General features: G+C 39.3%; 1 protein-coding gene across 7 annotated transcripts in view; it reads right to left on the bottom strand.

Moving 5' to 3' along the window:
- rere (arginine-glutamic acid dipeptide repeats) overlaps window positions 1–21,631 on the bottom strand; it is a 530,103-nt gene that overhangs the window by 271,571 nt on the left and 236,901 nt on the right. For all 7 annotated transcript variants that reach the window (XM_033048501.1, XM_033048500.1, XM_033048503.1 and 4 more), the window contains one exon: window positions 283–388. In XM_033048501.1, the coding sequence (XP_032904392.1) occupies window positions 283–388 (106 nt within the window). The remainder of the gene's footprint in view (window positions 1–282; window positions 389–21,631) is intronic.

Here is a 21,631-nt window from a genome sequence, read left to right as displayed (position 1 = left end):
GGTATGGAGAGAAGGCAGGTACGGGATACTGAGTTGGATGATCAGCCATGGTCATATTGAATGGCGGTGCAGGCTCGAAGGGCCGAATGGCCTACTCCTGCACCTAATTTCTATGTTTCTATGTTTCTATGTACTTATGCTGATAATACATCTTCAAGATTAAAAAAGTATCACAGAACCACTGTCACTAGTAGAACTATGAGCTCTATCGAAGAATGAATTTAAGAGAAGATAGTGAGGGGGGGAAAGGTTTAATTTGGCATGGTAATAAGCAGTACTCACCATTCTCATTTTGTCGATCCTGAACTAGATGTTGGTAGACTGAGTCAGGCACTTCTGATTGGCGATAGTACCACTTGACATTCATTAACAGATGGTCCCGTTTGCTCTGAAATGTTAAACATCAGCAGGCTAAATAAATGAAATTATAAAAGGAACAATATTAGCACGTTGCACTGTGCTAATAAACAGTGAGCAAGTATTTGGTATTTACATTTTAAATAACTTCAATCAGATCACATGAGTTGGTCAAAAAGCATACGCAAGTGTAAGCAATATTTGCTGAGATATTCCAATCTACCAATAGTGACATTCATGGCCACGTGGTTTTAAATTTTCAGCACCTTCCACGTCAAGCACAACATGTGACACAGTGGATTCAGCAGAGAAATAATCTGGACGATAAGACCCCGTAATTCACATGTATACAGCAAAATTACAGATCCCCATAATAGACCACTTCAGAGTAGTGTGCCGCTTTGAGTTTAGAGTTGTTTGAAGCAGCCACATGAATGTCTGAAGAATGTCGGACATATCACCTATTACCAGAGATGCTGCCTGACCCGCTGAGTTACTCCATACTTTGTGCCCATCTTCGGTATAAACCAGCATCTGCAGTTCCTGCCTGTACATGAATGTCCATGTGCATTAAAGTAGAATGTAAAGTTGTAGAGCATTTATTGTTAGATTTATTTGGATGCCTTAAAATGCAGCATTAAAGTAAGAGTGGTTCATTCAACCAGTCTGTAGCACTGTGTTCTACCAATCAAATATATGACGGCTAATCTATACCCAAACTCAATTTTCCTGCCTTTGCTCTCTATCCCATTATAAAACAAGAGAATATTCAATTCAGTCTTGACAATTACAATTGTCTCAGCAGTCACTGCTTTTAGATAAGTAGCTATGATCAATTTCTTTTTTTTCTCATAGGCAAAAATACTAAAATCTAGAAAAATAAAGGGAAAAAATCAGCTGTAAAAAGTAGTTGTTAAATTATAGAAAAGCTAATGGATGAACGTCTGGGCATTTTCTGGTTTGATATTGAATGCAGGGAACGGAGGGATATGGATCACAAGCAGGCAGATGAGATTAGGTTATCTTGGCATCATGTTTGACACGGACACTGTGGGCCGAAGGGCCTGCTCCTGTACTGCACTGTTCCATGTTCACACTTGGAACATTAGTGAAAATAGCGAAGGCAGGAAAAACATGACCAGTGAAAAATATAAATGTGACGAATCAGTTCACTTGTAATATGTGCACATGGGTTAGATGTGTCTGTGTGTAGGCAACTGTAGTTTGTCCTTTGTAAGCACACGTTCACAAATGTCATGTTCCGTGAATGGTGTAATCACCATTAATAGGCAAGTTTCAGAAATTCATGATATCACACATTTTTACAATAATTGAAGTACACAAAAAAATTACAGCAGAGAATAATTTCATGTTTGCATTACACACAGGGACTTGATTATATCCATTTGAAACACTTAATTAAATGTGGATGCTTAAGAAATAAGCATATTTGGGATTGGTAGCAAAGAGGATTCCACAACTGAACCAGTTACAGAGTAATACATAACGGAACAGAGTAATACAGCCACGCAGAACGGAAAACAGGCCCTTCAGCCCAACACATCCATGCTGACCAATATGCCTCATCTCAGTTAGTCCCATTTACCTGTATTTGGACCATATCCTTCTAAAATAGAGTTTATAACTGAACTAGTTATAAACTCATTGAATTCCAGACCAGACTCAAAAGGCCTACTCCTGCTTCAATTTAAAAGGTTCGTAAATGTTAGTACTTTAAATTGACTGTTCTGCATTATTATTCTATGTGGAGAGGTTTGAAAGAAGCTTTCGAGTGAACCGATTTAATCTCTTCCATTTAAATTCCCCATGAAATTGATTAACCATATCATTACATTGGACATGTAATATTTTCATGAATTTAGTATTAAAGTCAAAAATCATATTTTATTCAAGTTTGTGGCAGTATCACATTTAGCTGTTAATAGTGTGAATTCTTCAACAACCATGCAAAATTTGAAGGAAATATGATTAAATAATTCCCACGCGTAATTGGTTGCAAAGGTTTTGCTATGTTGTGAATGTAGTTGTTCAATACAGATATTAGTATTTTGATGGGGCTGTAAAAATTCTCAATAAACATTCATGCTGCTTACAAATGCTGACCGGAAAGTCAGATTAAAATATCAAGTCCCTCAAAAGATATTTCCCGATAAACATATATCGCAGTTTCATAAGTCATCCAGTTAGTGGCAGCACCGAGTTAGAAAAAAAAAGCAATCGGTGCTTCCACTCATGAAATGTTTTTGCACAAAATTGATGGATTCAGACAGCAACCTCCCATATATAAACACCCAAAATGCTGCTTTATAGCACAAGCAATCTAGAGCTCACTTTTTTGGTTCCTTCCATACAAATCAACATTATCTACACAAAATGAATTTGTCAGCTATTCATTACAAACCAGTACAGGGAAGTATAAGAGCAAATTTCCTTATAAAAGCAGCACTCCAAACATTCAGAATGACTATGTGACCACCTATACAAATATAAGAATGTAACTAGTTGTATTTAACATTGTTAATACTTTCCACAAGGTCTGTGGATTTGGTTGATATCTGCGCAGTTGTCAGGCAAACTTTGGAAAACTACAAATTCTGCCAAAATCCAAACGCATGTTACTTGGCGGAAGGGAAAACTGAATTTCCTTTGTCGTGTTTCCAAACACTTGAATCCATCATATTAAAAAAATAAATGAAATATTTAGCACCTCATGTACTCCTCTTTTTCCAAATGCAGAATGACGCATTGCAGAAGGCATGGGGGAGTGAGATTTTTTAAACTGTAAGTATTAAGATTTGTGTTACCACCATGTTGATGATGTCTGTTGGATATGTTAACATCAAGAGCTTGAGGAATGTTGAAATGTTATTTCAATTATTATTGCACATTTTGTTCATGATGAAAGCTTGAGATGATAATGTACTTGTTTCATTGCAGTACAAAGATACTGTTGTGTACATCAATCAATCAATGGTAATATTAGAGTGCAATATTCATTTTGACGGGAGCAAAGAGCAGAGTGCGCAGCCAATAGAACCACGGCCTCACACATCCAAGAACCCTGATTTAATCCAAACTGTTGCTGTTTGTGTGGAGTTTCCCATGTTCTCTCTGTGACTGTGTGGGTTTTCCTCCAGGTGGTTCCTCTCACATCCCGAAATCGTAAAGGTTGGTAGATCAGTTGGCCGCTGTGAATTGCCACCAGTGTGAAGGTGAGGGGCAGAATCTGGCCATGTTTGGTGAGAATCGGGGAAGAATAACAAGTGTGATTCATGTAGAATCATGTAGCTGATTTATGAGGCTTGCGTGGACTCGGGGAGCCAAAAGGCCTGTTTCTCTGCTTTGTGACGATGACTTGGAATTGCGTTATTTATAAATCTTTTGTTACTCAAGGTTATGCTATTTTCAACATCTGCACCACTCGAGCCTTGAATAAATCTACTAAATTTAAACGGACATTTAATCTAAAAAATTCAAAGCGTTACCTCAGATATCAGGGTGGCACAATTGGTAGAACTCTCATCTAAGCCAGAGTTCAAGGGCTGACAACCAGCACCAGGTTCAGAAGTTATAGCCCAGGCTGACATTACACATCATTTACACAAGAGGCCCTTGCAGCTGGTTTAGATGACATTAAACATTGCACTGTACTTTCAAAACAGCAATAAATTCACCAAGGGAACAAAATTCCACCATCAATCATCATATACAAGCGTGTCTTTCCATTGCCACGTGCAGCCTGTTGTACTTGGAAGAAATAACTACATTACGAAAGACCCATACACTAGTTCTATCGTACACACTGTGGACAATTTACAGAAGCCAATTAACCTACAAACCTGCACATCTTTGGAAAGTGGTAGGAAACCAGACATCTCGAAGAAAACCCACGCGGTCACAGGGAGAACGTACAAACTACGTATAGACAGAACCTGTCTACATGCCAACAGAATTGATTTTCTGCCTCTACATCCATGACATTCAGAAAAAGGGGAGCATGGGTGGAGGAGGAATGTGTGACAAGGTCTTGCCTTTTGTTCCCATTTGATCTAGATGGGTCGAAATCAGACCCAATCACAAGGCATATTCCCCATTTCCTAAGAACACAAAACATTGTTATTAGTCACCATTATTGTTTCAAGCACTTACAAATAACATTAATAGCTCATACATCTCAGCAAAGTAAAGCAACACTATATTTACTATTGACCTTCACACTATACATTGCCAATCATCGAGCTCCAAAGCATTGAGATCCAAAGCATCTTCATCTGAAGTTTGCTGTGAATTACCAAGCTGGAAGTAATTTACTTTTACTATCATTCAGTGTTACAGAATACTCCCAGATGTAACTGGAATAAAATACAACCTACGTAGACAGAACCTGTTGTCAGGATCAAGGCCGGGTCTCTGACGCTGTAAGGCAGCAACTCTTCCACTGCGCCACTGTGCTGCCCTAATCATCTCTGAGATAATCATAACATATTCCTGCCCAAAACCAAACATTATGCTCACCGTCAACCAATACTTCAGTTCAACCAATTCTTTCTTTGACTTGGCATTGTTGAATATGTGTCTGCAAAACACTTGTAGTAGATACCTTTTTAAAATCATTGACACGAGATGAATACAAATCACCTTTAATATTTAGGAATTGAATTGAATTGAATATTTTATTGTCACGTGATGTCACTGTGAAATTCTTTGCTTGCATACCCAAGGTATACAAAGAGTCGCTTAAAAGGTTCCAACCTTCCCCCCCCCCAGTTCCACCTTTGTTCGTCCGCCCCCCCCCTACCCCCTCCCTCATGGCAGTCCCCCAATGCCGAGTCCTCCATTGTCCATTGTTGTTCCCCCTCCCTCACGACGGCACCCCACCACATAATGTCCCCATTATTCTCCCCTTCTCTCACCGTGATCCCCCTCACCGGGTCCCCATTGTCCTTGTGCTGGTTTAAACCGAAGATAGACACTAAATGCTGGAGTAACTCAGCAGGGCAGGCAGCATCTCTGGATAGAAGGAATAGGTGACATTTCAGGTCGAGACCCTTCTTCATTCCTTCTATCCAGAGATGCTGCCTCTCCCGCTGAGTTACTTCAGCATTTTGTGACTACCACCATTAATGTTAATGAGCAGAGCTCCAGAATGAATCAAATGTTTGGCTGAGGGGGGTGAAAGGTGAGTGGATTCTGAGGTATTATCTCCATGCATCTTGAATGACTGGGGATACACACAAAATGCTGCAGTAACTCAGCGGGACAGGCAGTATCTCTGGAGAGAAGGAATGGGTGATGTTTTGGGTCGAGATCCTTCTTCAGGCTGAGGATAATTACCATGGCCTTCTGGGAAATAGTGTTTCACAAATTTCATTGAGTGTTTTTGAAGAGATCACCAAGAAGATTGATGAGGGCAATGTGGTGGATGTTGTTTGCATGGACTTTAGCCAGGCCTTGAACTAGGTACTATTTGGCAGGTTGGTCTTGAAGGTTAGATAACATGGGATCCACGGCGAGGCAGCCAGCTCAATTAAAAAAAACTGGCTTGAAGGAAGGAGACAGTGTGTAGTGGAAGAGGGTTTTTTTTCCCCAGAGGCTTGTAACAAGTCTTGAACCACAGGGATCAGTGTTGAGTCCAGCGATATTCATTTTATATAGTCACAATTTGAATGCAATTGTAGGTCGCATGGTTAGTAAATTTACTGAAGGTTTTCTAAGATTACAACGGGATCTTGATCAATTGGGCCAACAGGCTGATGGATGGCAGATGGACAGTAATTCAGATTAATGTGAGGTGTTGTATTTTTATAGGACAAGCCAGGGCAGGACTTACATGCTAAATGGCAGGCTCCTGGAGAGTGGTGTAGAATAGCTGGACCCAGGGATGCAACTACATAGTTCCATGAAAGTGGTTACCCAGGTAGACCGAATGATGAAGAGGGCATTGGGCATGCTGCATTCATCAATCAGGGTGTTAAGGAATTGAAATATTATGTTACAGTTGTACAAGAGATTGGTAAGCCCACATCTGGAGCAACATGTACAGTTTTGGTCGCCTTGCTAAAAGAAGGATGTAATTTAACTGGACAGGGTGCAGAAAATGATTTACGAGGACGTTACTGGGTCTGAATAGGCTGGGCCTTTTCTCTCTGGTGCATACAAGGTTGAGGGATGACATAGACATATATAAAATCATGAGGGACATAGATATCCACAATCTTTACCACAGGGTAGGGGAGTCTAAAGCTGGAGGGAAAAGGTCTAGGAAGGAACTGCAGATGCTGGTTTAAACCAAAGATAAGACACAAAAAGCTGGACGGGCAGCATCTCTGGAGAGAAGGAATGGGTGACGTTTCTGGTCTGAAGAGGGTTTCTCCACCCGAAACATCACCCATTCCTTCTCTCCAAAATGCTGCCTGTCCCACTGAGTTACTCCAGCTTTTTGTGTCTATCTTCGGGAAAAGGTTTATGCTGAGAGGAGAAAGATTTAAAAGGGCCCTGAGGGGAGTGCATGTCTGGAACGAACTGCCAGAGGAAGTGGTAAAGATGAATATAATTACAACATTTAATAGGCACTTGGACTGGTACACGGATAAGAAAGGTTTAAAGGGATATGGGCAAGGCGCAGGCAAGTGGGTTTTGTTCAGTTAGACAACTTGGTCAGCATGGACGAGTTGGGCTGAAGTGCCTGTTTCTGAACAGTGTATTTAATTCTATAACTATCTGCCAAGCTTGCAAGAGCTTTCCAGGGATAACGTTTCTTAAATGCCGAGTTGGAAGCCTTGCTGTTGTGTAATTCTGCAGCAAAATGCTTATTAACGGCCATAATGCTTCATGCCAACAGAATTGGTTTTCTGCCTCCAGATTCATGACAAACAGAATAGGGGGAGCACGGGTGGAGGAGGAATGTGTGACAAGGTCTGGCTATTTTTTCCCCATTCGATCTAGGTGGGTAGAATTTAGACCCAATCAGAAGGCATATTTCCTAAATTCCTAAGAACACAAACCATTGTTACTAGTCACCATTATTGTTTCAGGCACTTACATATAACATTAATAACTCGCACATCGCAGCAAAATGAAGCGACACCATCTCTATTTATTGATCTTCACACTATACAATGTCGTTCATCGAGCTCCAAAACATTTGAGTTCCAAAGCATCTTCATCTGAAGCTTGCTGTGAATTACCAAGGCTGGAAGTAATTGACTTTTACTATCATTCAGTGTTACAGATTTATACCCAGAGGCAACTGGAATAAAGTCAGGTATCACAGGAAATTGGCCTTGATGGTTACTGAGAGCACTGAAGTATAAACAGCATAAATAGGAAAAAAAAACATAATTTCTTCCAGCAGTCCACAGTTAACAAACTAGCCACAAAGACACGCAAATGGTAGCAGTATCTTCGCAAAGGCTACTTTGAAGTTAGCATTATGCTGCCACATTTCTCACATCTACATTCCAGAAGGAGCATCTTAGCATTCATCGGGCTGCAAGTGATAATCAAACATTTTACCATGATCATATTTGTCATTCTAATAAATTCTGTTCCTGGGACTCAAGTTTCACTTCTTCCTGACCATATGAAACATACTGAGAACCTAAGGTACACAAAAAAGCTGGAGAAACTCAGCGGGTGCAGCAGCATCTATGGAGCGAAGGAAATAGGCAACATTTCAGCCCGAAACTTTGCCTATTTCCTTCGCTCCATAGATGCTGCTGCACCCGCTGAGTTTCTCCAGCTTTTTTGTGTACCTTCGATTTTCGAGCATCTGCAGTTCCTTGTTAAATACTGAGAACCTATATGTTTAAAAGTGCTGGTTTTTGATGCAGAACTGAGCATAGAGAACTACGTTTGGATTTGGACTGTATTTAGATGCAAATGGAATAACAGCAGAGAAAATGTTATATCCAACTGAAAGAACATGTCTGTATATTAGGTGTGTACAGGATTAACACAGACTACCCAAATAAGCATTCAATCATTTAATACCATGTGCATTCTGATGAAAGCTCATCGACCCGAAACATTAACTCTGCTTCTTTCTCTATTGATGCTGCCTCATCTGCTAAGTGTTCCCAGCTTTGTTGGTTTTGAATTTAAACCTATACCAGCATTTGATCTGACACCCGTATCAAATTCTACACAAGGCAATATAACCAGAAATAAATGTTAGTTGCCTTTCTAAGTAGCAGTCCATAAGACAACCTGACTTTTTATGCAAGTGCGAACTATATTATGCATGCACGTTCTTTCTGTAACTATACCATGATTTCTTAATTCAGTCTAATGGCCAAACAGCTCATAAACAGCAGAAATTTGGAGATCCATGCATGGTGACGTTACTGGACTAGTATCCAAAGTCAGGATTACAGAGCGGGAAGCACATTCTTCAATACCACTGTGGCACCTGCCAGCTGCCCCGTTTAAATGTAGCTAATTAAATCAATCTGGAATAAAAAGCTAGCTTAGTGAAGGTGACTACGAAGGTATCAGAATGTCATAAAAACTCCATCTGCTTCCCTAATCACTTTTAAGGGAAGCAAACTAGCACACTCTTACGATCTGACCAAATGTGACCCCAAACCTAAAACCGAAATGGTAGATTTTTAACAGTCCTTTGAAGCTGGAAGCAGCTAGCCATTCTGAGGCAATTAGAGATGGCCAATAAAAATGTTGGTGACACCAATTAACTTAAATCAGTGTTTCCCAGTTAATGACCACTCCGATGTTCTTGGAATTACTTGAGATTTTAACAGAATAGGCTGTTTCACCTTTAACTAACTCAGTTGGTTAATTTCTAGCTAAAAATTTTATTCTGCAATAATACCGAAGTCAATGAAGACCACAAATCACTAAGCTTTTCAAGTGCATTCTCCGATATGATAAATTCAATATCACATCAGTCAGTATTGTCAAAACATTATTCGCTTGGCTCAGAGTGGATTGGAACACAACCCAAGGCACCTTATTTCCATTGCATGCAGACCAAAATACAACACATCAGTATATTTTAAATTGCAGGAAATAAAATATAAAACATTATGATCTTAGTGGAAAGAAATGTGCATTGAAAATATTGCAGATTTGCTAGGATGTTGCCAGGACTAGAGGATCTGAGCTATAGGGAGACGTTGAGTAGGCTGGAACTTTATTTCTTGGAGCGCAGGCGGATGGAGGGGCGATCTTATAGAGATGTATAAAATCATGAGAGGAATAGATTGGGCAGTCTCTTGCCCAGAGTAGATAAATCAAGGACCGGAGGACATAGGTTTAAGGTGAACAGATTTAATAGGAATTTGAGGGGGTAACTCTTTCCACACAAAGGGCGGTGGGTGGATGGAACAAGCTGCCAGAGGAGGTAGTTGAGGCTGGGACTATATCAACTTTTAAGAAACAGTTAGACAGGGACATCCATAGGACTGGTTTGGAGGGATATGGACCGAACACAGGCAGGTGGGACCAGTGTAGCTGGGACACGTTGGCCGATGTGGGCAAGTTGGGCCAAAGGGCCTGTTTCCACACTGTATCACTCTATGACTCTATCAGATTTAGATTATAGAAGTATATGGCACTCTCTTTGCATTCTACAATTTGAAGATTCTCATGGCAGCCAGAAAATTGAAGTTGTACCTATCTGTGTAATAATAAGTCCACAAATGTACCAGATTGAATCAGTGCCAGAAGATCAGTGCTGGAAACTGGTCACCCATTGATGCATGCAAAGTACAGCACCATTGATACCAAAATGCATTTCAATGGCAATAAAATTCAAGGAAGTTCCATGGATAACTTGGAGCAATTGGTCTAAATGTTTTTATTTTTGAATTTAGAGCTATTTTAGTATGACCAGTAAAATTAAACCAAAACTGTGATTTACATGTGGCATTCAAGGCATTATACCATTTTACCTGTACATGTACCTCTACTATAACACAATAGATGTGTTGCTCGGAAGTCTCGCATTGGAGAAAATTAGCATTATGGAAATACAAGCAATAGTAAAACTACAGCATTCTGACTCATCTCCAAACAAATGGACGACTGTGGGACTATCATTTTATAAATTATATTTTTTAACCCAGTCTCCCTGCCAAAAGCCCAAACAGGTAACATGTTCCCAATCTTGTACCAATGCTATTACCAAGAGAATTTCCGACAAAAGTCCCTGGTCACATGTCAACTGGTTTTACCTGAAAAACTCAGGATTGTTGGCCTTGTCTTCTTACTTGTCAGTAATAATAGAAACATGGTGCAGAAAGGGGAAGCACACAAACCCAGTCTTGAATTGAATTGAATTTCCTTTATTGTCATTCAGACCTTTCAAATTTCGTTCAGACTGAATTGCATGCAGACCAAATTGATGCAACTTCAACAGCAGATTTCTCAATATCCGAGCTTTCTGTCCTGGGCCTCCTCCATGGCCAGAGTGAGTCCACCGCAAATTGGAGGAGCAGCACCTCATATTTCACTTGGGTAGTTTACACCCCAGCGGTATGAACATTGATTTCTCCAATATCAGGTAGTCCTTGCTTTCTCCCTCCTTCCCCTCCCCTTCCCAGCTCTCCCACAGCCTACCGTCTCCATCGCTTCCTTTCTTTTTCCCGCCTCACACCCCCCCCCCCCCCCACAACATCAGTCTGAAGAAGGGTTGTGACCCGAAACGTCACCTACTCCGTCGCTCCATAGATGTTGCCTCACCCGCTGAGTTTCTCCAGCATTTTTGTCTACCGTCAATATTTTTTGTCATTTTGATTCAAGTAAATGGCACATCTGCCTCAAAGCGGGTTCAATCCAGATGAGGGCAAAAGTGACTGCAAGATCAATCACCTCTGTCCTGGACATTAATCTATGGCCAAATCGTCAACAACAATTTCAACAACTTTCTTCCAGACATGAGGATATTCACTGATTACATGACATTCAACTTCATGAGTTAATTTGTCAATAAAGCAACACATACACCCATAAAGTATAACATGGAGAACTTTCACGCATGGGCTGATAAGGGACAAATAAGATTCAACGGGCGGCACAGCTGATGGAGCCGCTATTTCGCAGCGCCAAGGACCTGGGTTCAAACCTGAGCTGTGCGGAATTTGCACGTTCTCTCTATGACTGCGTGGGTTTCCTCCCGTTGCCTCGATTCTCTTCCACATTCCATAGAAGTGCGGGTTTGTCAGTTGCCTCTATAAATTGCCCTTCATGTAAAGGGAGTGGATGAGAAAGTGGATAACATGGAACTAGTGTTAACGGGTCATCAATTATCGGCGCGGATTCTGTTTTCCACAGTGTGTTTCCATGCTATATCTCTAAACTAAAGTAAATGTCATTGTGCTCTACATTTTCTTACACTAAAATTAGAGGCATTTTAAAATCAAGTGTGAAGAATATAAGGTACACAAAAAAGCTGGAGAAACTCAGCGGGTGCAGCAGCATCTATGGAGCGAAGGAAATAGGCAACGTTTCGGGCCGAAACCCTTCTTCAGTGAAGAATATATTTGTGTGTGCACCACAAATAAGTACATTTTCGTGCATCTGATGATTTTACTTTTAAAATATTCTTAACCATGAGCATGATAGGCAAGTGGGACGAGGGTAGCTGGGACATTGTTGGCCAGTGTGGGCGAGTTAGGCCTGTTTCCACACTGTATCACTCGATGACTATGATCGACTCAAAACAAGAGATGTTGTAAGGCTAAAACTATCCAAAACAGTATGTGTTAGCTCATGTATGCATGTTCTCACCTTTCAATGTTTGCAGGTCTCAAAGGAGGCTTTGGTTTTTAAAAAGCCATCCCATTAAAGGCAGCTTTGAATGCAAATCATGGGCATTAAATATGTCAGGAAATCTTCAATTAAACCTCCAACCTTACCTTAGCACATTCTTGTTCATTTTTTAGATGCATTCTCGTTTTTTTTTTAATTTTGGAAATGCATTGCAAAGTACAGCATATCATTTTGTGTAAACTAAAGGAGGGAGAGACATAATGTTGAATTCACTGGCTGAAAGCTAATCACTTCAGGAACTTATCCGACAGCTGCAGGATTGGAATGTGATCCTTTACAGATGGATATGGATGCTGTGCAGTTTTTGGTTGTTTATCATGCGTTAAATTAATGAGCTCTGTGAGGGGGGCATATTTTTATATCAAGATTAAAACACAATTAATTAAATGCAAGTGTTTTAATTGATTGACTTTACCAATCACAGCTGATTTTTTTTTAAAGCCTTGACATAATCTAAGCAGTCATAATGGAAATTTTATTTTAAATGTTGGTCTTGAGCACAAAAAGCCTTCTTTTCCCATATCAGTCCCTGCATCCCATCTTTGTATCCAAGATAAAGCTAGGTTTTCTTAGATTTAGTGGATATTGGCTCAAACATCTCAAATGAAATACAATTTATTTTCATTTTGAAGCTGTAAGACGTCAAAACTACGCCAATTTAAAATTAGTTTTTCCCCCATGAGCTCATTATTTTAATAACAAAAGAATTTTTTAAACTGAGACCATGTGGCTTTAATATATTAAAATATTCAATAGCTGCTGTTCTTCCAAGTCTCCCATGTTTTCATGAGCACAAAGATTTCTGCAATTTGCTAAATGCACCAATGTATCTATAGCAGTGCAACAAATTACTAAACTGAAAATACGTAAATACAGTATTTACATTATCTACGTTGACTCCAGATTCCATTAATTGACCCAAAACATGCCATTATCCTTATTTCCCAGTTCTTACACTTTAACCAAAGAATCTCACACAATGAAGGTATAAACTAAGCATAAAATAGTCCTCTGTGCGGTAGCACAGACGTGCGGCTTGCTCCTGCAGTGGTGGAGTTGCTGCCTCACATTGCCAGTGACCTGGGTTCAAACCTGACAACGGGTGCTGTCCATCTAGAGTCTGTACGTTCTCCCCGTGCGTTGGTTTCCTCTGGGATCTCCAGTTTCCTCACACTCCAAAGACCTACAGGTTTGCAGGCTAAAACTGTCCCGAGTTGTGTGTAGGATAATGTTAGTGTGCGGGGATCACTGGTCTGCAGACTTGGTGGGCCGAAGGGCCTGTTTCCGCACTGTATCGCTGAACTAAAATATCGTACAGGAAGAGCAAATATGTTTTTTCATTGGAATATAAATGTTGCAGGGTAGATATGGCTGCTTGTTACTTCATTCCACATAACGCAACATCAATTAAACAATTAAATAGTTGTGTCGACTTTTGTTGAGATAGGACATGTTTAAAATGAAAATATACTAGAAGAACACATATCTAGTGCAATATCCATATCACAAACCAGTTTAGAAATAGTTATTTTCTAAAGGATTCAGATAACCTCGTTTTCAAATGAGTCAATTTGTAGTCAATACAACAGGTCCTGCATGTTGGTATTTACATAACTCCCTTATTGCTATTGAACACTGGAACTGCCTCCTCCATGATTGAAGAGTGAAAAACATTTATGCCGATTTGCATGTAATGTCTTCTGGTTGAGACTAAGAAATGAAAAGTAATATAAAAGTAATAACATTCAAGTCTACGATTCTTTTATTTTAATGATAAAAAATTTGAGCAGAGTATATTACAAAATCAATTTCCAGAGTTTTATGAAAAAGGTGCTTTGGCAGTAGCTACATGGTTAGCAACGGTATTGTACATGTTTGGTACAGACATTGCGGGCCGAAGGGCCTGTTCCTGCACTGTACTATGTTCCATATTCCATGTTCTAATGAGCCTTCCCAACCTAGCAAGATGTATGCTGCAAGGATCAGTTTATGGTTCAGATGCCATCACCCAAATTTGATGCACTTCTGTCTGCACAGGATATGCATGTCAAAGTGGAAGTCATGGATTCCTGGGTTGGCATCATTCCTTCCTATTTCGTTCGCTCCATAGATGCTGCTGCACCCGCTGAGTTTCTCCAGCATTTTTGTGTACCCTGGCATAATTCAATGTACTTTTACATTCATGGTATTATTCGTGAAGTCAATCAAGAACCAGTTCCTGGGTATCCAAGGGGTCTTTCAAAACTCCAAGACCAAAGTAAATAAATCAGGAAGTGATGCAATAATTTGATAGCAAGCAACGTGGGAAAACTACAATAAACAAATAAAAACAGTAGAAAGACTGGTAATTCAGCAGGTCAGGCAGCATCTCTGGATTCGGGTCCCAAAACATCACACCCATATTCTCCAGAGATGCAGGGCCTGTCCCACTAACGCAATTTTTTCGGCGACTGCCCGTACCCGTGAGGTGAAGCCTGTATGGTCGTGAGTAGTCGCCCAAAGAGTCGTGCCTTTTTCTGGTCTGCGCTGGATTTTCAACAAGCTGAAAATTTTTGGCCACCTGCTGCGACTAATGACGGGTACCGGTAGTCGCCGAAAAAAATGGCGTAAGTGGGACAGGCCCTTAGCAAAACATTTTGTGTCTTCTTTGGGATAAACCAGCATCTGCAGTTCATTGTTTTTGCATAAATAAATGGTGTTCTCAAGTTACTCATCCATTATCTGCAGTCCCCCTTGCCCACAGATTGCTAAGTGCATGCTCATAATAACTCTGAGACCTATCCCGTGCTTGAATTTTCGCAGAAGGTTTGTGCCACCTCAAAGAGGTTTGAAATCCCCCCAAAGGAGTGCAAATACAGAAATATATTCCTCCATATGTAAGTGTTCTTTACAAAAACAAAGTCAGCTGCAAAGCTAGCAAAAGAATCTTCATTGCCACCTTGCTGCTAGTCTCCTTCTCCCAGGGCAACAACTAGTGGCCCAAAGGAAGAATCAGCTACATTCCCACATCACAATCAAGAGGATAAGACACAAAATGTTGAAGTAACTCAGCGGCACAGGCAGCATCTCTGGAGAGAAGGAAAGGGTGACGAATGGGTCTCCAGAAATGCTGCCTGTCCCGCTGAGTTACTCCAGCATTTAGTGTCTATCTTCGGTTTACACCAGCATCAGCAGTTCCTTCCTTCACAATCAAGTGGAATGAGTATAGCAACATCCCCCTTAATGATGCATTACTCACGACTACACGATCCATGGCTTGTGCATCTATTTTATAGATTAACTAATATAGATTTATACATTAACTAATATAAAACTTATTTTTGGCCATTTCAATGCTTTAATGTGGGTATTAATGTATGCTACTGCTTTACAACATTGTGGGGCATGCTTATTTAGGTGTCTTGGGTACATAGGACCTGATACACCTCCACATTTGTTGTTATTCCATAGAAAGTTCATGCTCTTGTCGTTTACCAATAATGATGAAGGCAAAAATGACTGCAAATTCAATCATCTCAGTTCAGGACATTAATCCGTGGCCAAACTATCAACAATTTCACCAACCCTCTTCCAGAAGTGAAGATATTCACTGATTTTACAATATTCAACCCCATGAATTCCTGACAGTGAAGAAACCCATATGTGCATTCAAGGTACAGCTTCCAGAGACCCAGGTTCAATCCTGACTCGGCTGCTGTCTGTGTGAAATATTGCATCCTAAAATGGCAATACCATGGTGCAGCTACCAAAGACCAAGGTTCAATCCTGACCACGGCTGCTGTCTGCGTGGATTTTGCACCTTCTCCCTGTGATCATGTAAGACTCCGGCTGCTCCTGTTTTTGACAGGACTTTTGACAATCACATTCAACAATCACAGTCACCTGATTCTGCGGCTTGGCACGGACACTTTAATAACTGGCACTGGCCACTCAAATCAGCTGCCCCGGACATTTTTATGATTGGTTTTACTGTATTTTAACGTTGTTGTTTTACCTGCTTTTAACTATTTATACTATTCCATCAGGGACTGGATTGTTTTTAGTGTTATTATGTGTGAAATGTTTTAAATTTCATGTGCGATGCTCCGGTATTCCCTGGGAAACGTCTTTTCATTTTGCACTGTACAACTGTTGCTTGCAAGATGACAATAAAGGTTGATTGATTGAATATTACCATCATCAAGTCCCCCACCATCCATGTCCTGTGGGATCACGACTGCCTAATAACGTCGTGGTTTAGCTTGACCAGGCATTTAAATACTGTTCTATAAAAACTAGTGAAGAAGCGAAATATCTTACAGAAAGCGATTCACCTCCTAATTCTCCAAAGTCTTTCCATTACCTACAAGCCTTAGGTGAGGTATATGATGGAATATTCGCCATTAACCTGGACGAACGCAACTTAAAAAACTCAAAACACTTGACACCATCTCGCTTCACCGGCGAACACAAGCAAATCTAGGCTACAGAGTAGAGCATCTACAAAATGCATTGCAGCAATTTGCCAAAGATATTGCACCAGTATTGCCAAAATTGACAACTGCCACCCAGCAAGTAGTGGTTCATGAGGGCAGCTGATTACCATTGCCTCGTGGTAATTAGGGACAGTCAATTATTGCTGCCAAGGCCAGCATCACACATCTCCCATAAAATGAATAGCAAAGCAAAGCAAAACAAAACCAAAACACTCAGCTTATCATATTTAATGCAGATATTTTGCCCTGGCTAATACTCATCTAATGTACCATTAGATGTTGGTATTAAATGAAAAGTATTGGTTGAAAAATGTCTACAACAAAATGTCTGCAATTTTTGACATACTGCAATAAAACAAATCTTTGAAACTGCTATCTATGCTGCTTCATCCAAGTGTGACTAAATTGTTTGCGGTTTATATGGGTCCACATCTTTAAATCAATCCTTCCCCATTAGCAATTTTGCAAAAACACAGCTGAAGTGTAAATGCAATAAAACAAAATAAGCAAGAATAAATAATATATATAAATATTAATAGAAAGAGACATAAGAATTGAATCACAATGAGATTGGACAGATATTAGTCCATAGAAGCATAAATAAGGATGAACTGCATAACATTCAGGTCCTAAAATATATTTGTATTTCCACAAATGATCCTCAACAGAAAAGGAATTAAAAATCAATTGTAAGGAAGAGGTTAATATTATATAACATATGATAGCTTATGTTCCTTTTATTAATCTGGACAGCCTTCAACATTATCTATTTGATATCTTTACCTTAATTGAACGATTTGATAAAATCTAGATGTTTTAAAAGATTGAGTTAGGACATTAAGCAATTTCAAAGCTGAGTTTTTATCACTTACCGGCGATCAGTGAGGTTTTAAATGTAGTTGAAACTTGTCTTTCTGAATATATTTAAATTGTTCATTTTTCACTTTTTTAACAAATATACTACTTTGAGACAACCATCAGGTAAATTCAGAACCATTTTTACTGATGCCTATATCCAAAAATACGATATTCCTAAAATAAAAACTGCTTTATTTTAAGAATGGAATAAAAATACAGAAAACGGGCGAGTAACTTCTAAGTGTATAGTATTCAGTAATTAGAATCTTCACGTTTTAAAAAGATTACATTATTCTCAAAAATTAGACAGGGCATTGGTTAAATGTGACTAAGGATAGAACCCCTGTTTTTATTAACAGCCTCACAAAATATCTTATTCATGTACTTTCTCTGCCTACATTTAACTGACATACTGTAAGAAGATCTCATTGTCACAACATGACATTTAGCAATAAGCACAATCACAGCTGCTCTCACATGGAGATACTCCCTGACTACAATCTTTTCAGATCAACGTAAAACAAAATGGTGCGGGGTGACCACAGATGTTAAACTAGCTATGGCAGGCTGGTCCTTTGTTTGGACCATGCATCCGTAGCTGTTACCTACACTATTTATATTTAAAACCTCTGCTAGCTTTGAAGGCAATTTGGCCATCTGTCACCTCTATTTCTCACAACTATGAATATTAGCTACACAGGGCAGAGTGAATCTGGCAGGAAAATACTGAACAAACCAGTCAGATGTTCAGGAAATCATTTACTTCCTATGTAAAAGGTTGGAACCAATCTCCTTTTATTTAGATATTAGTCCGTGTAGGTAGTTCAAAGCTTTGCTGTGACTTAAATAGGCACGGCATAAAATATAATGAAAATATGTTCTTCATAACATCTGCTTTATATTGCTCGTAAAATTTAAAATGTAAAAATATTTAATCAATATAGGAGAATTAAGGGATTTTATTCCCTATTTTAATCTATATATAGTGTTCGCATTATTAATCAATATGGGGAGCACACAGTAAACGCTGGAACACATCAAATGCAAGATACAGCAGAAATGATCGATCATTGTCCTCCCTCATAACTAAAAGATGTTAATTTGACATCATCAGAATCTCTCGGCTCTATCTTCATACAAAGTCAAACATTAGTTGGCAGATAAAATGTGAATCATTTGCACAAAAGCCATTTTAATCAAAGAGAGCCTGTTTACTTCACATGTTTTGGGTGAGTGGCCATTGCTATCATCTATTCCATCTTTCACATCCAAGTTAAAAAAAAAATATTTTCACATTTAATTTTCTGCATTCAGCTGAAGTCCAGATTAAAATTCCACAGGCAAGCCTGCCCGCCTCCTATAGTTTGTTCCAGGTTTCTTCTTTCACATTATTTTCTAATGGCCAGTGTCCAGGACGGTTTTCAGCCATGGCAGGCAGGGATTGGAAACACTAGGTAGATCATGGGCTGGGAAGGGAAGTGGAGGAATGCAGTGGATAGTTAAAACCATTCACAACTGATCCAATGTCCACATTCAAAAATGTAAACATTCCAGCTTTGTCCCGCCCACACCCCTGACATCAGTCTGAAGAAGAGTCTCGACCCAAAACGTCACCCATTCCTTCTCTCCAGAGATGCTGCCTGTCCCGCTGAGTTACTCCAGCATTTTGTGTCCACATTTATACATATCTCTTGAACAGCATTAAACTTCAAAAGAGTCAAATGGTTTGGGGAAAGAGTGGGAAAGTGGCTTTGAAGTAAAGATTAGATCAGTCACGATCATATTGAATAGTCCAGCTAGTTTAGGTCTAACTGGCCTATCTATTTCTACTCTTGTTTCTCAAGCTTTACAATTCAAAAGATAACTAGGTAATATTCTGAAATTCTAATGATATATCCCCATCTCCACACCAACTGCAGAATCTTAAATATCAAATGTAAATCAGTTTCAAAAATACTTATCTTTAGTTTTTAAAGCATTTAATATAGGCACTAATCTTGCTTCTAATCAACCAATCCAACCAAATTAAAATTTGCAGTGCTTAATTTCATTTTCTAACTATGGCAATGATTTATGAAAAGAATCAAATGGAGTGAAATAAAATAACACCCTATATTTATTGACCTTTCGTGGCACATTGACCTGAATAGTGACATGTCAAGGTAGGGATGCAGATGTAACCAGTTCAGTGGTGCTTTTCCCGACCGGATAATGAAAGACCCAGATAGGGTGGATGTGGAAAGGATGTTTCCAGTAGTGGGAGAGTCCAGGTCAAGATGGCACAGCCTCAGAATAAAATTACATGCCTTTAGAATGGAGATGAGGCGGAATTTCTTTAGCCAGAGGGTGGTGAATCTGTGGAATTCATTCACAGGCTGCTGTGTATTGGATATTTGTAAAGCTGAAATTAATAGGCTCTTGATTAGTAAGGGTGTCAAAGATTACGGGGAGGAGAATGAGATTGAGAGGGAAAGATAGATCTGCCATGATCTAATGACGGAGCAGACTCGATGCTCCAAATGGCCTAATCCTACTCCTATGTCTTATGGTCAAAAGGATGCAACTGACCAGCAAATGCAATCTCAGTCGTGTAATGAGGTTCAAATCTGCTTTCACAACTATTATAACACATACACTTTCCAGCATATATAATTTCTTCCTTGATCAGGTGTTCGGTATAGAGAAAAATGGCTGGAAAACAGCAGGCTTCGAGATGTTTCCTTCATTTCTCTAAAATTTCCCAAATGGAGCTCTGTGTGAGGTCCACTATTTGCTCGGAATGTTCATTAGAATTCTTGTCGTAGTGATGAACACCATCACAGCTTACAATGTGACAGATCTCGCAGGGAACCACCTTTCTAAAGTGATATTATTCTTCAATGCAACTGTGAAAATTGCAATATCTCATCATGGGCAAAATGATCGAGTCATAGAATTATAAATTAGTTCAACAATGAGAGGGGCTTTTCAATCCAGGGTCTCGATTCGGTCTTTCAAAAAGCCGCACAATCCATCCACCCTCACGGCTCCTTCCCCATACATCCACAGTTTTTCTACCTTTCAGACGCCTTCAGTTCATGGGGTTGCCCATCTTTCTCCATCTCCTCATTCATACATTTGTAAGGATGTTAAAAGGTAAAACTTACAGACTCCTGGCATTTCCAAAATGAAGAATGTACAATGGATGAAGCAGCAGCAGCAGCAAAGAGAAAGTTAGTAAAAGGTAGACAGAGAACAAGATAGAAAAGTACAACTAACAGTGAACATTAGATTAAGGGAAAGCAGATGGTTCAACAAACTGCACAGGAAAAACAAAATATATATTAAAGCAACTCAATGAAAGAGCCCTAACCAATTTTTGTTTTAAATTATGACACCAAAGAATTAAGCATTAGCGTGTTCACAAAATATTTATTTATTGCCGTTTAAGTGGTTCCTAGAATGTATGTGTTACATCTCTAAATAAATGTAGAGTTCTAATGCTCCTTGTAAAGCTCACTTGGATAGAATTGTGGAACAATTCATAGCTAACATTTCTCAGTGAAAAGATAGGAAAATTATAAATGTGGTGAAAGATAATTTTAATATGGTAAATGCATTTTGGAAAAATAGTGTTGAAGCTGCATATTTTTTTTAATATTCTGATTTATCGCCTTGTTTAATGCCCCTATTTTCTTAAGTATAAATATATACGCAACACTTACTTAAATCACGAGAAATGTTTTAAAGTTGAAGAATATTCTCAATCACGTGGCTTGTTTGCATGTTATAACCAACTGGCATTTTTTCATACCAGTTATCAAAAAAAAAAACTGGGCTGATAAAGCTTCCATATCAAAAACTGGCCATAATCTACTGTACAATTTCCTGGGATTTCACCATCTTGTAAAAAAAATAGTTCCATGCTGCCCATAAAGCAGATTTAATCAAAAACCTGCCCAAAATGTTGTGAAAAGACTGATTATTGTTTGGGGATGCATTATTTAACTCCATACATTTTTAATAGCCTTGAAATTGGTCTATACAGTCCAACAAAAACAGAACGCTGCAACATTAATGCACAAGCCAGTAACTCCTGAATTATTGCACGGTGAAAACTGCCCAGGTACTGCATCTCTAAAATAGGTCAT

The sequence above is a fragment of the Amblyraja radiata genome, chromosome 31 (genome assembly GCF_010909765.2).
Source record: "Amblyraja radiata isolate CabotCenter1 chromosome 31, sAmbRad1.1.pri, whole genome shotgun sequence".
In the NCBI taxonomy this organism is placed as follows: domain Eukaryota; kingdom Metazoa; phylum Chordata; class Chondrichthyes; order Rajiformes; family Rajidae; genus Amblyraja; species Amblyraja radiata.
The sequence above is the reverse complement of the archived record's forward strand: the minus strand, read 5'-3'. Positions and strand labels throughout refer to the sequence as shown.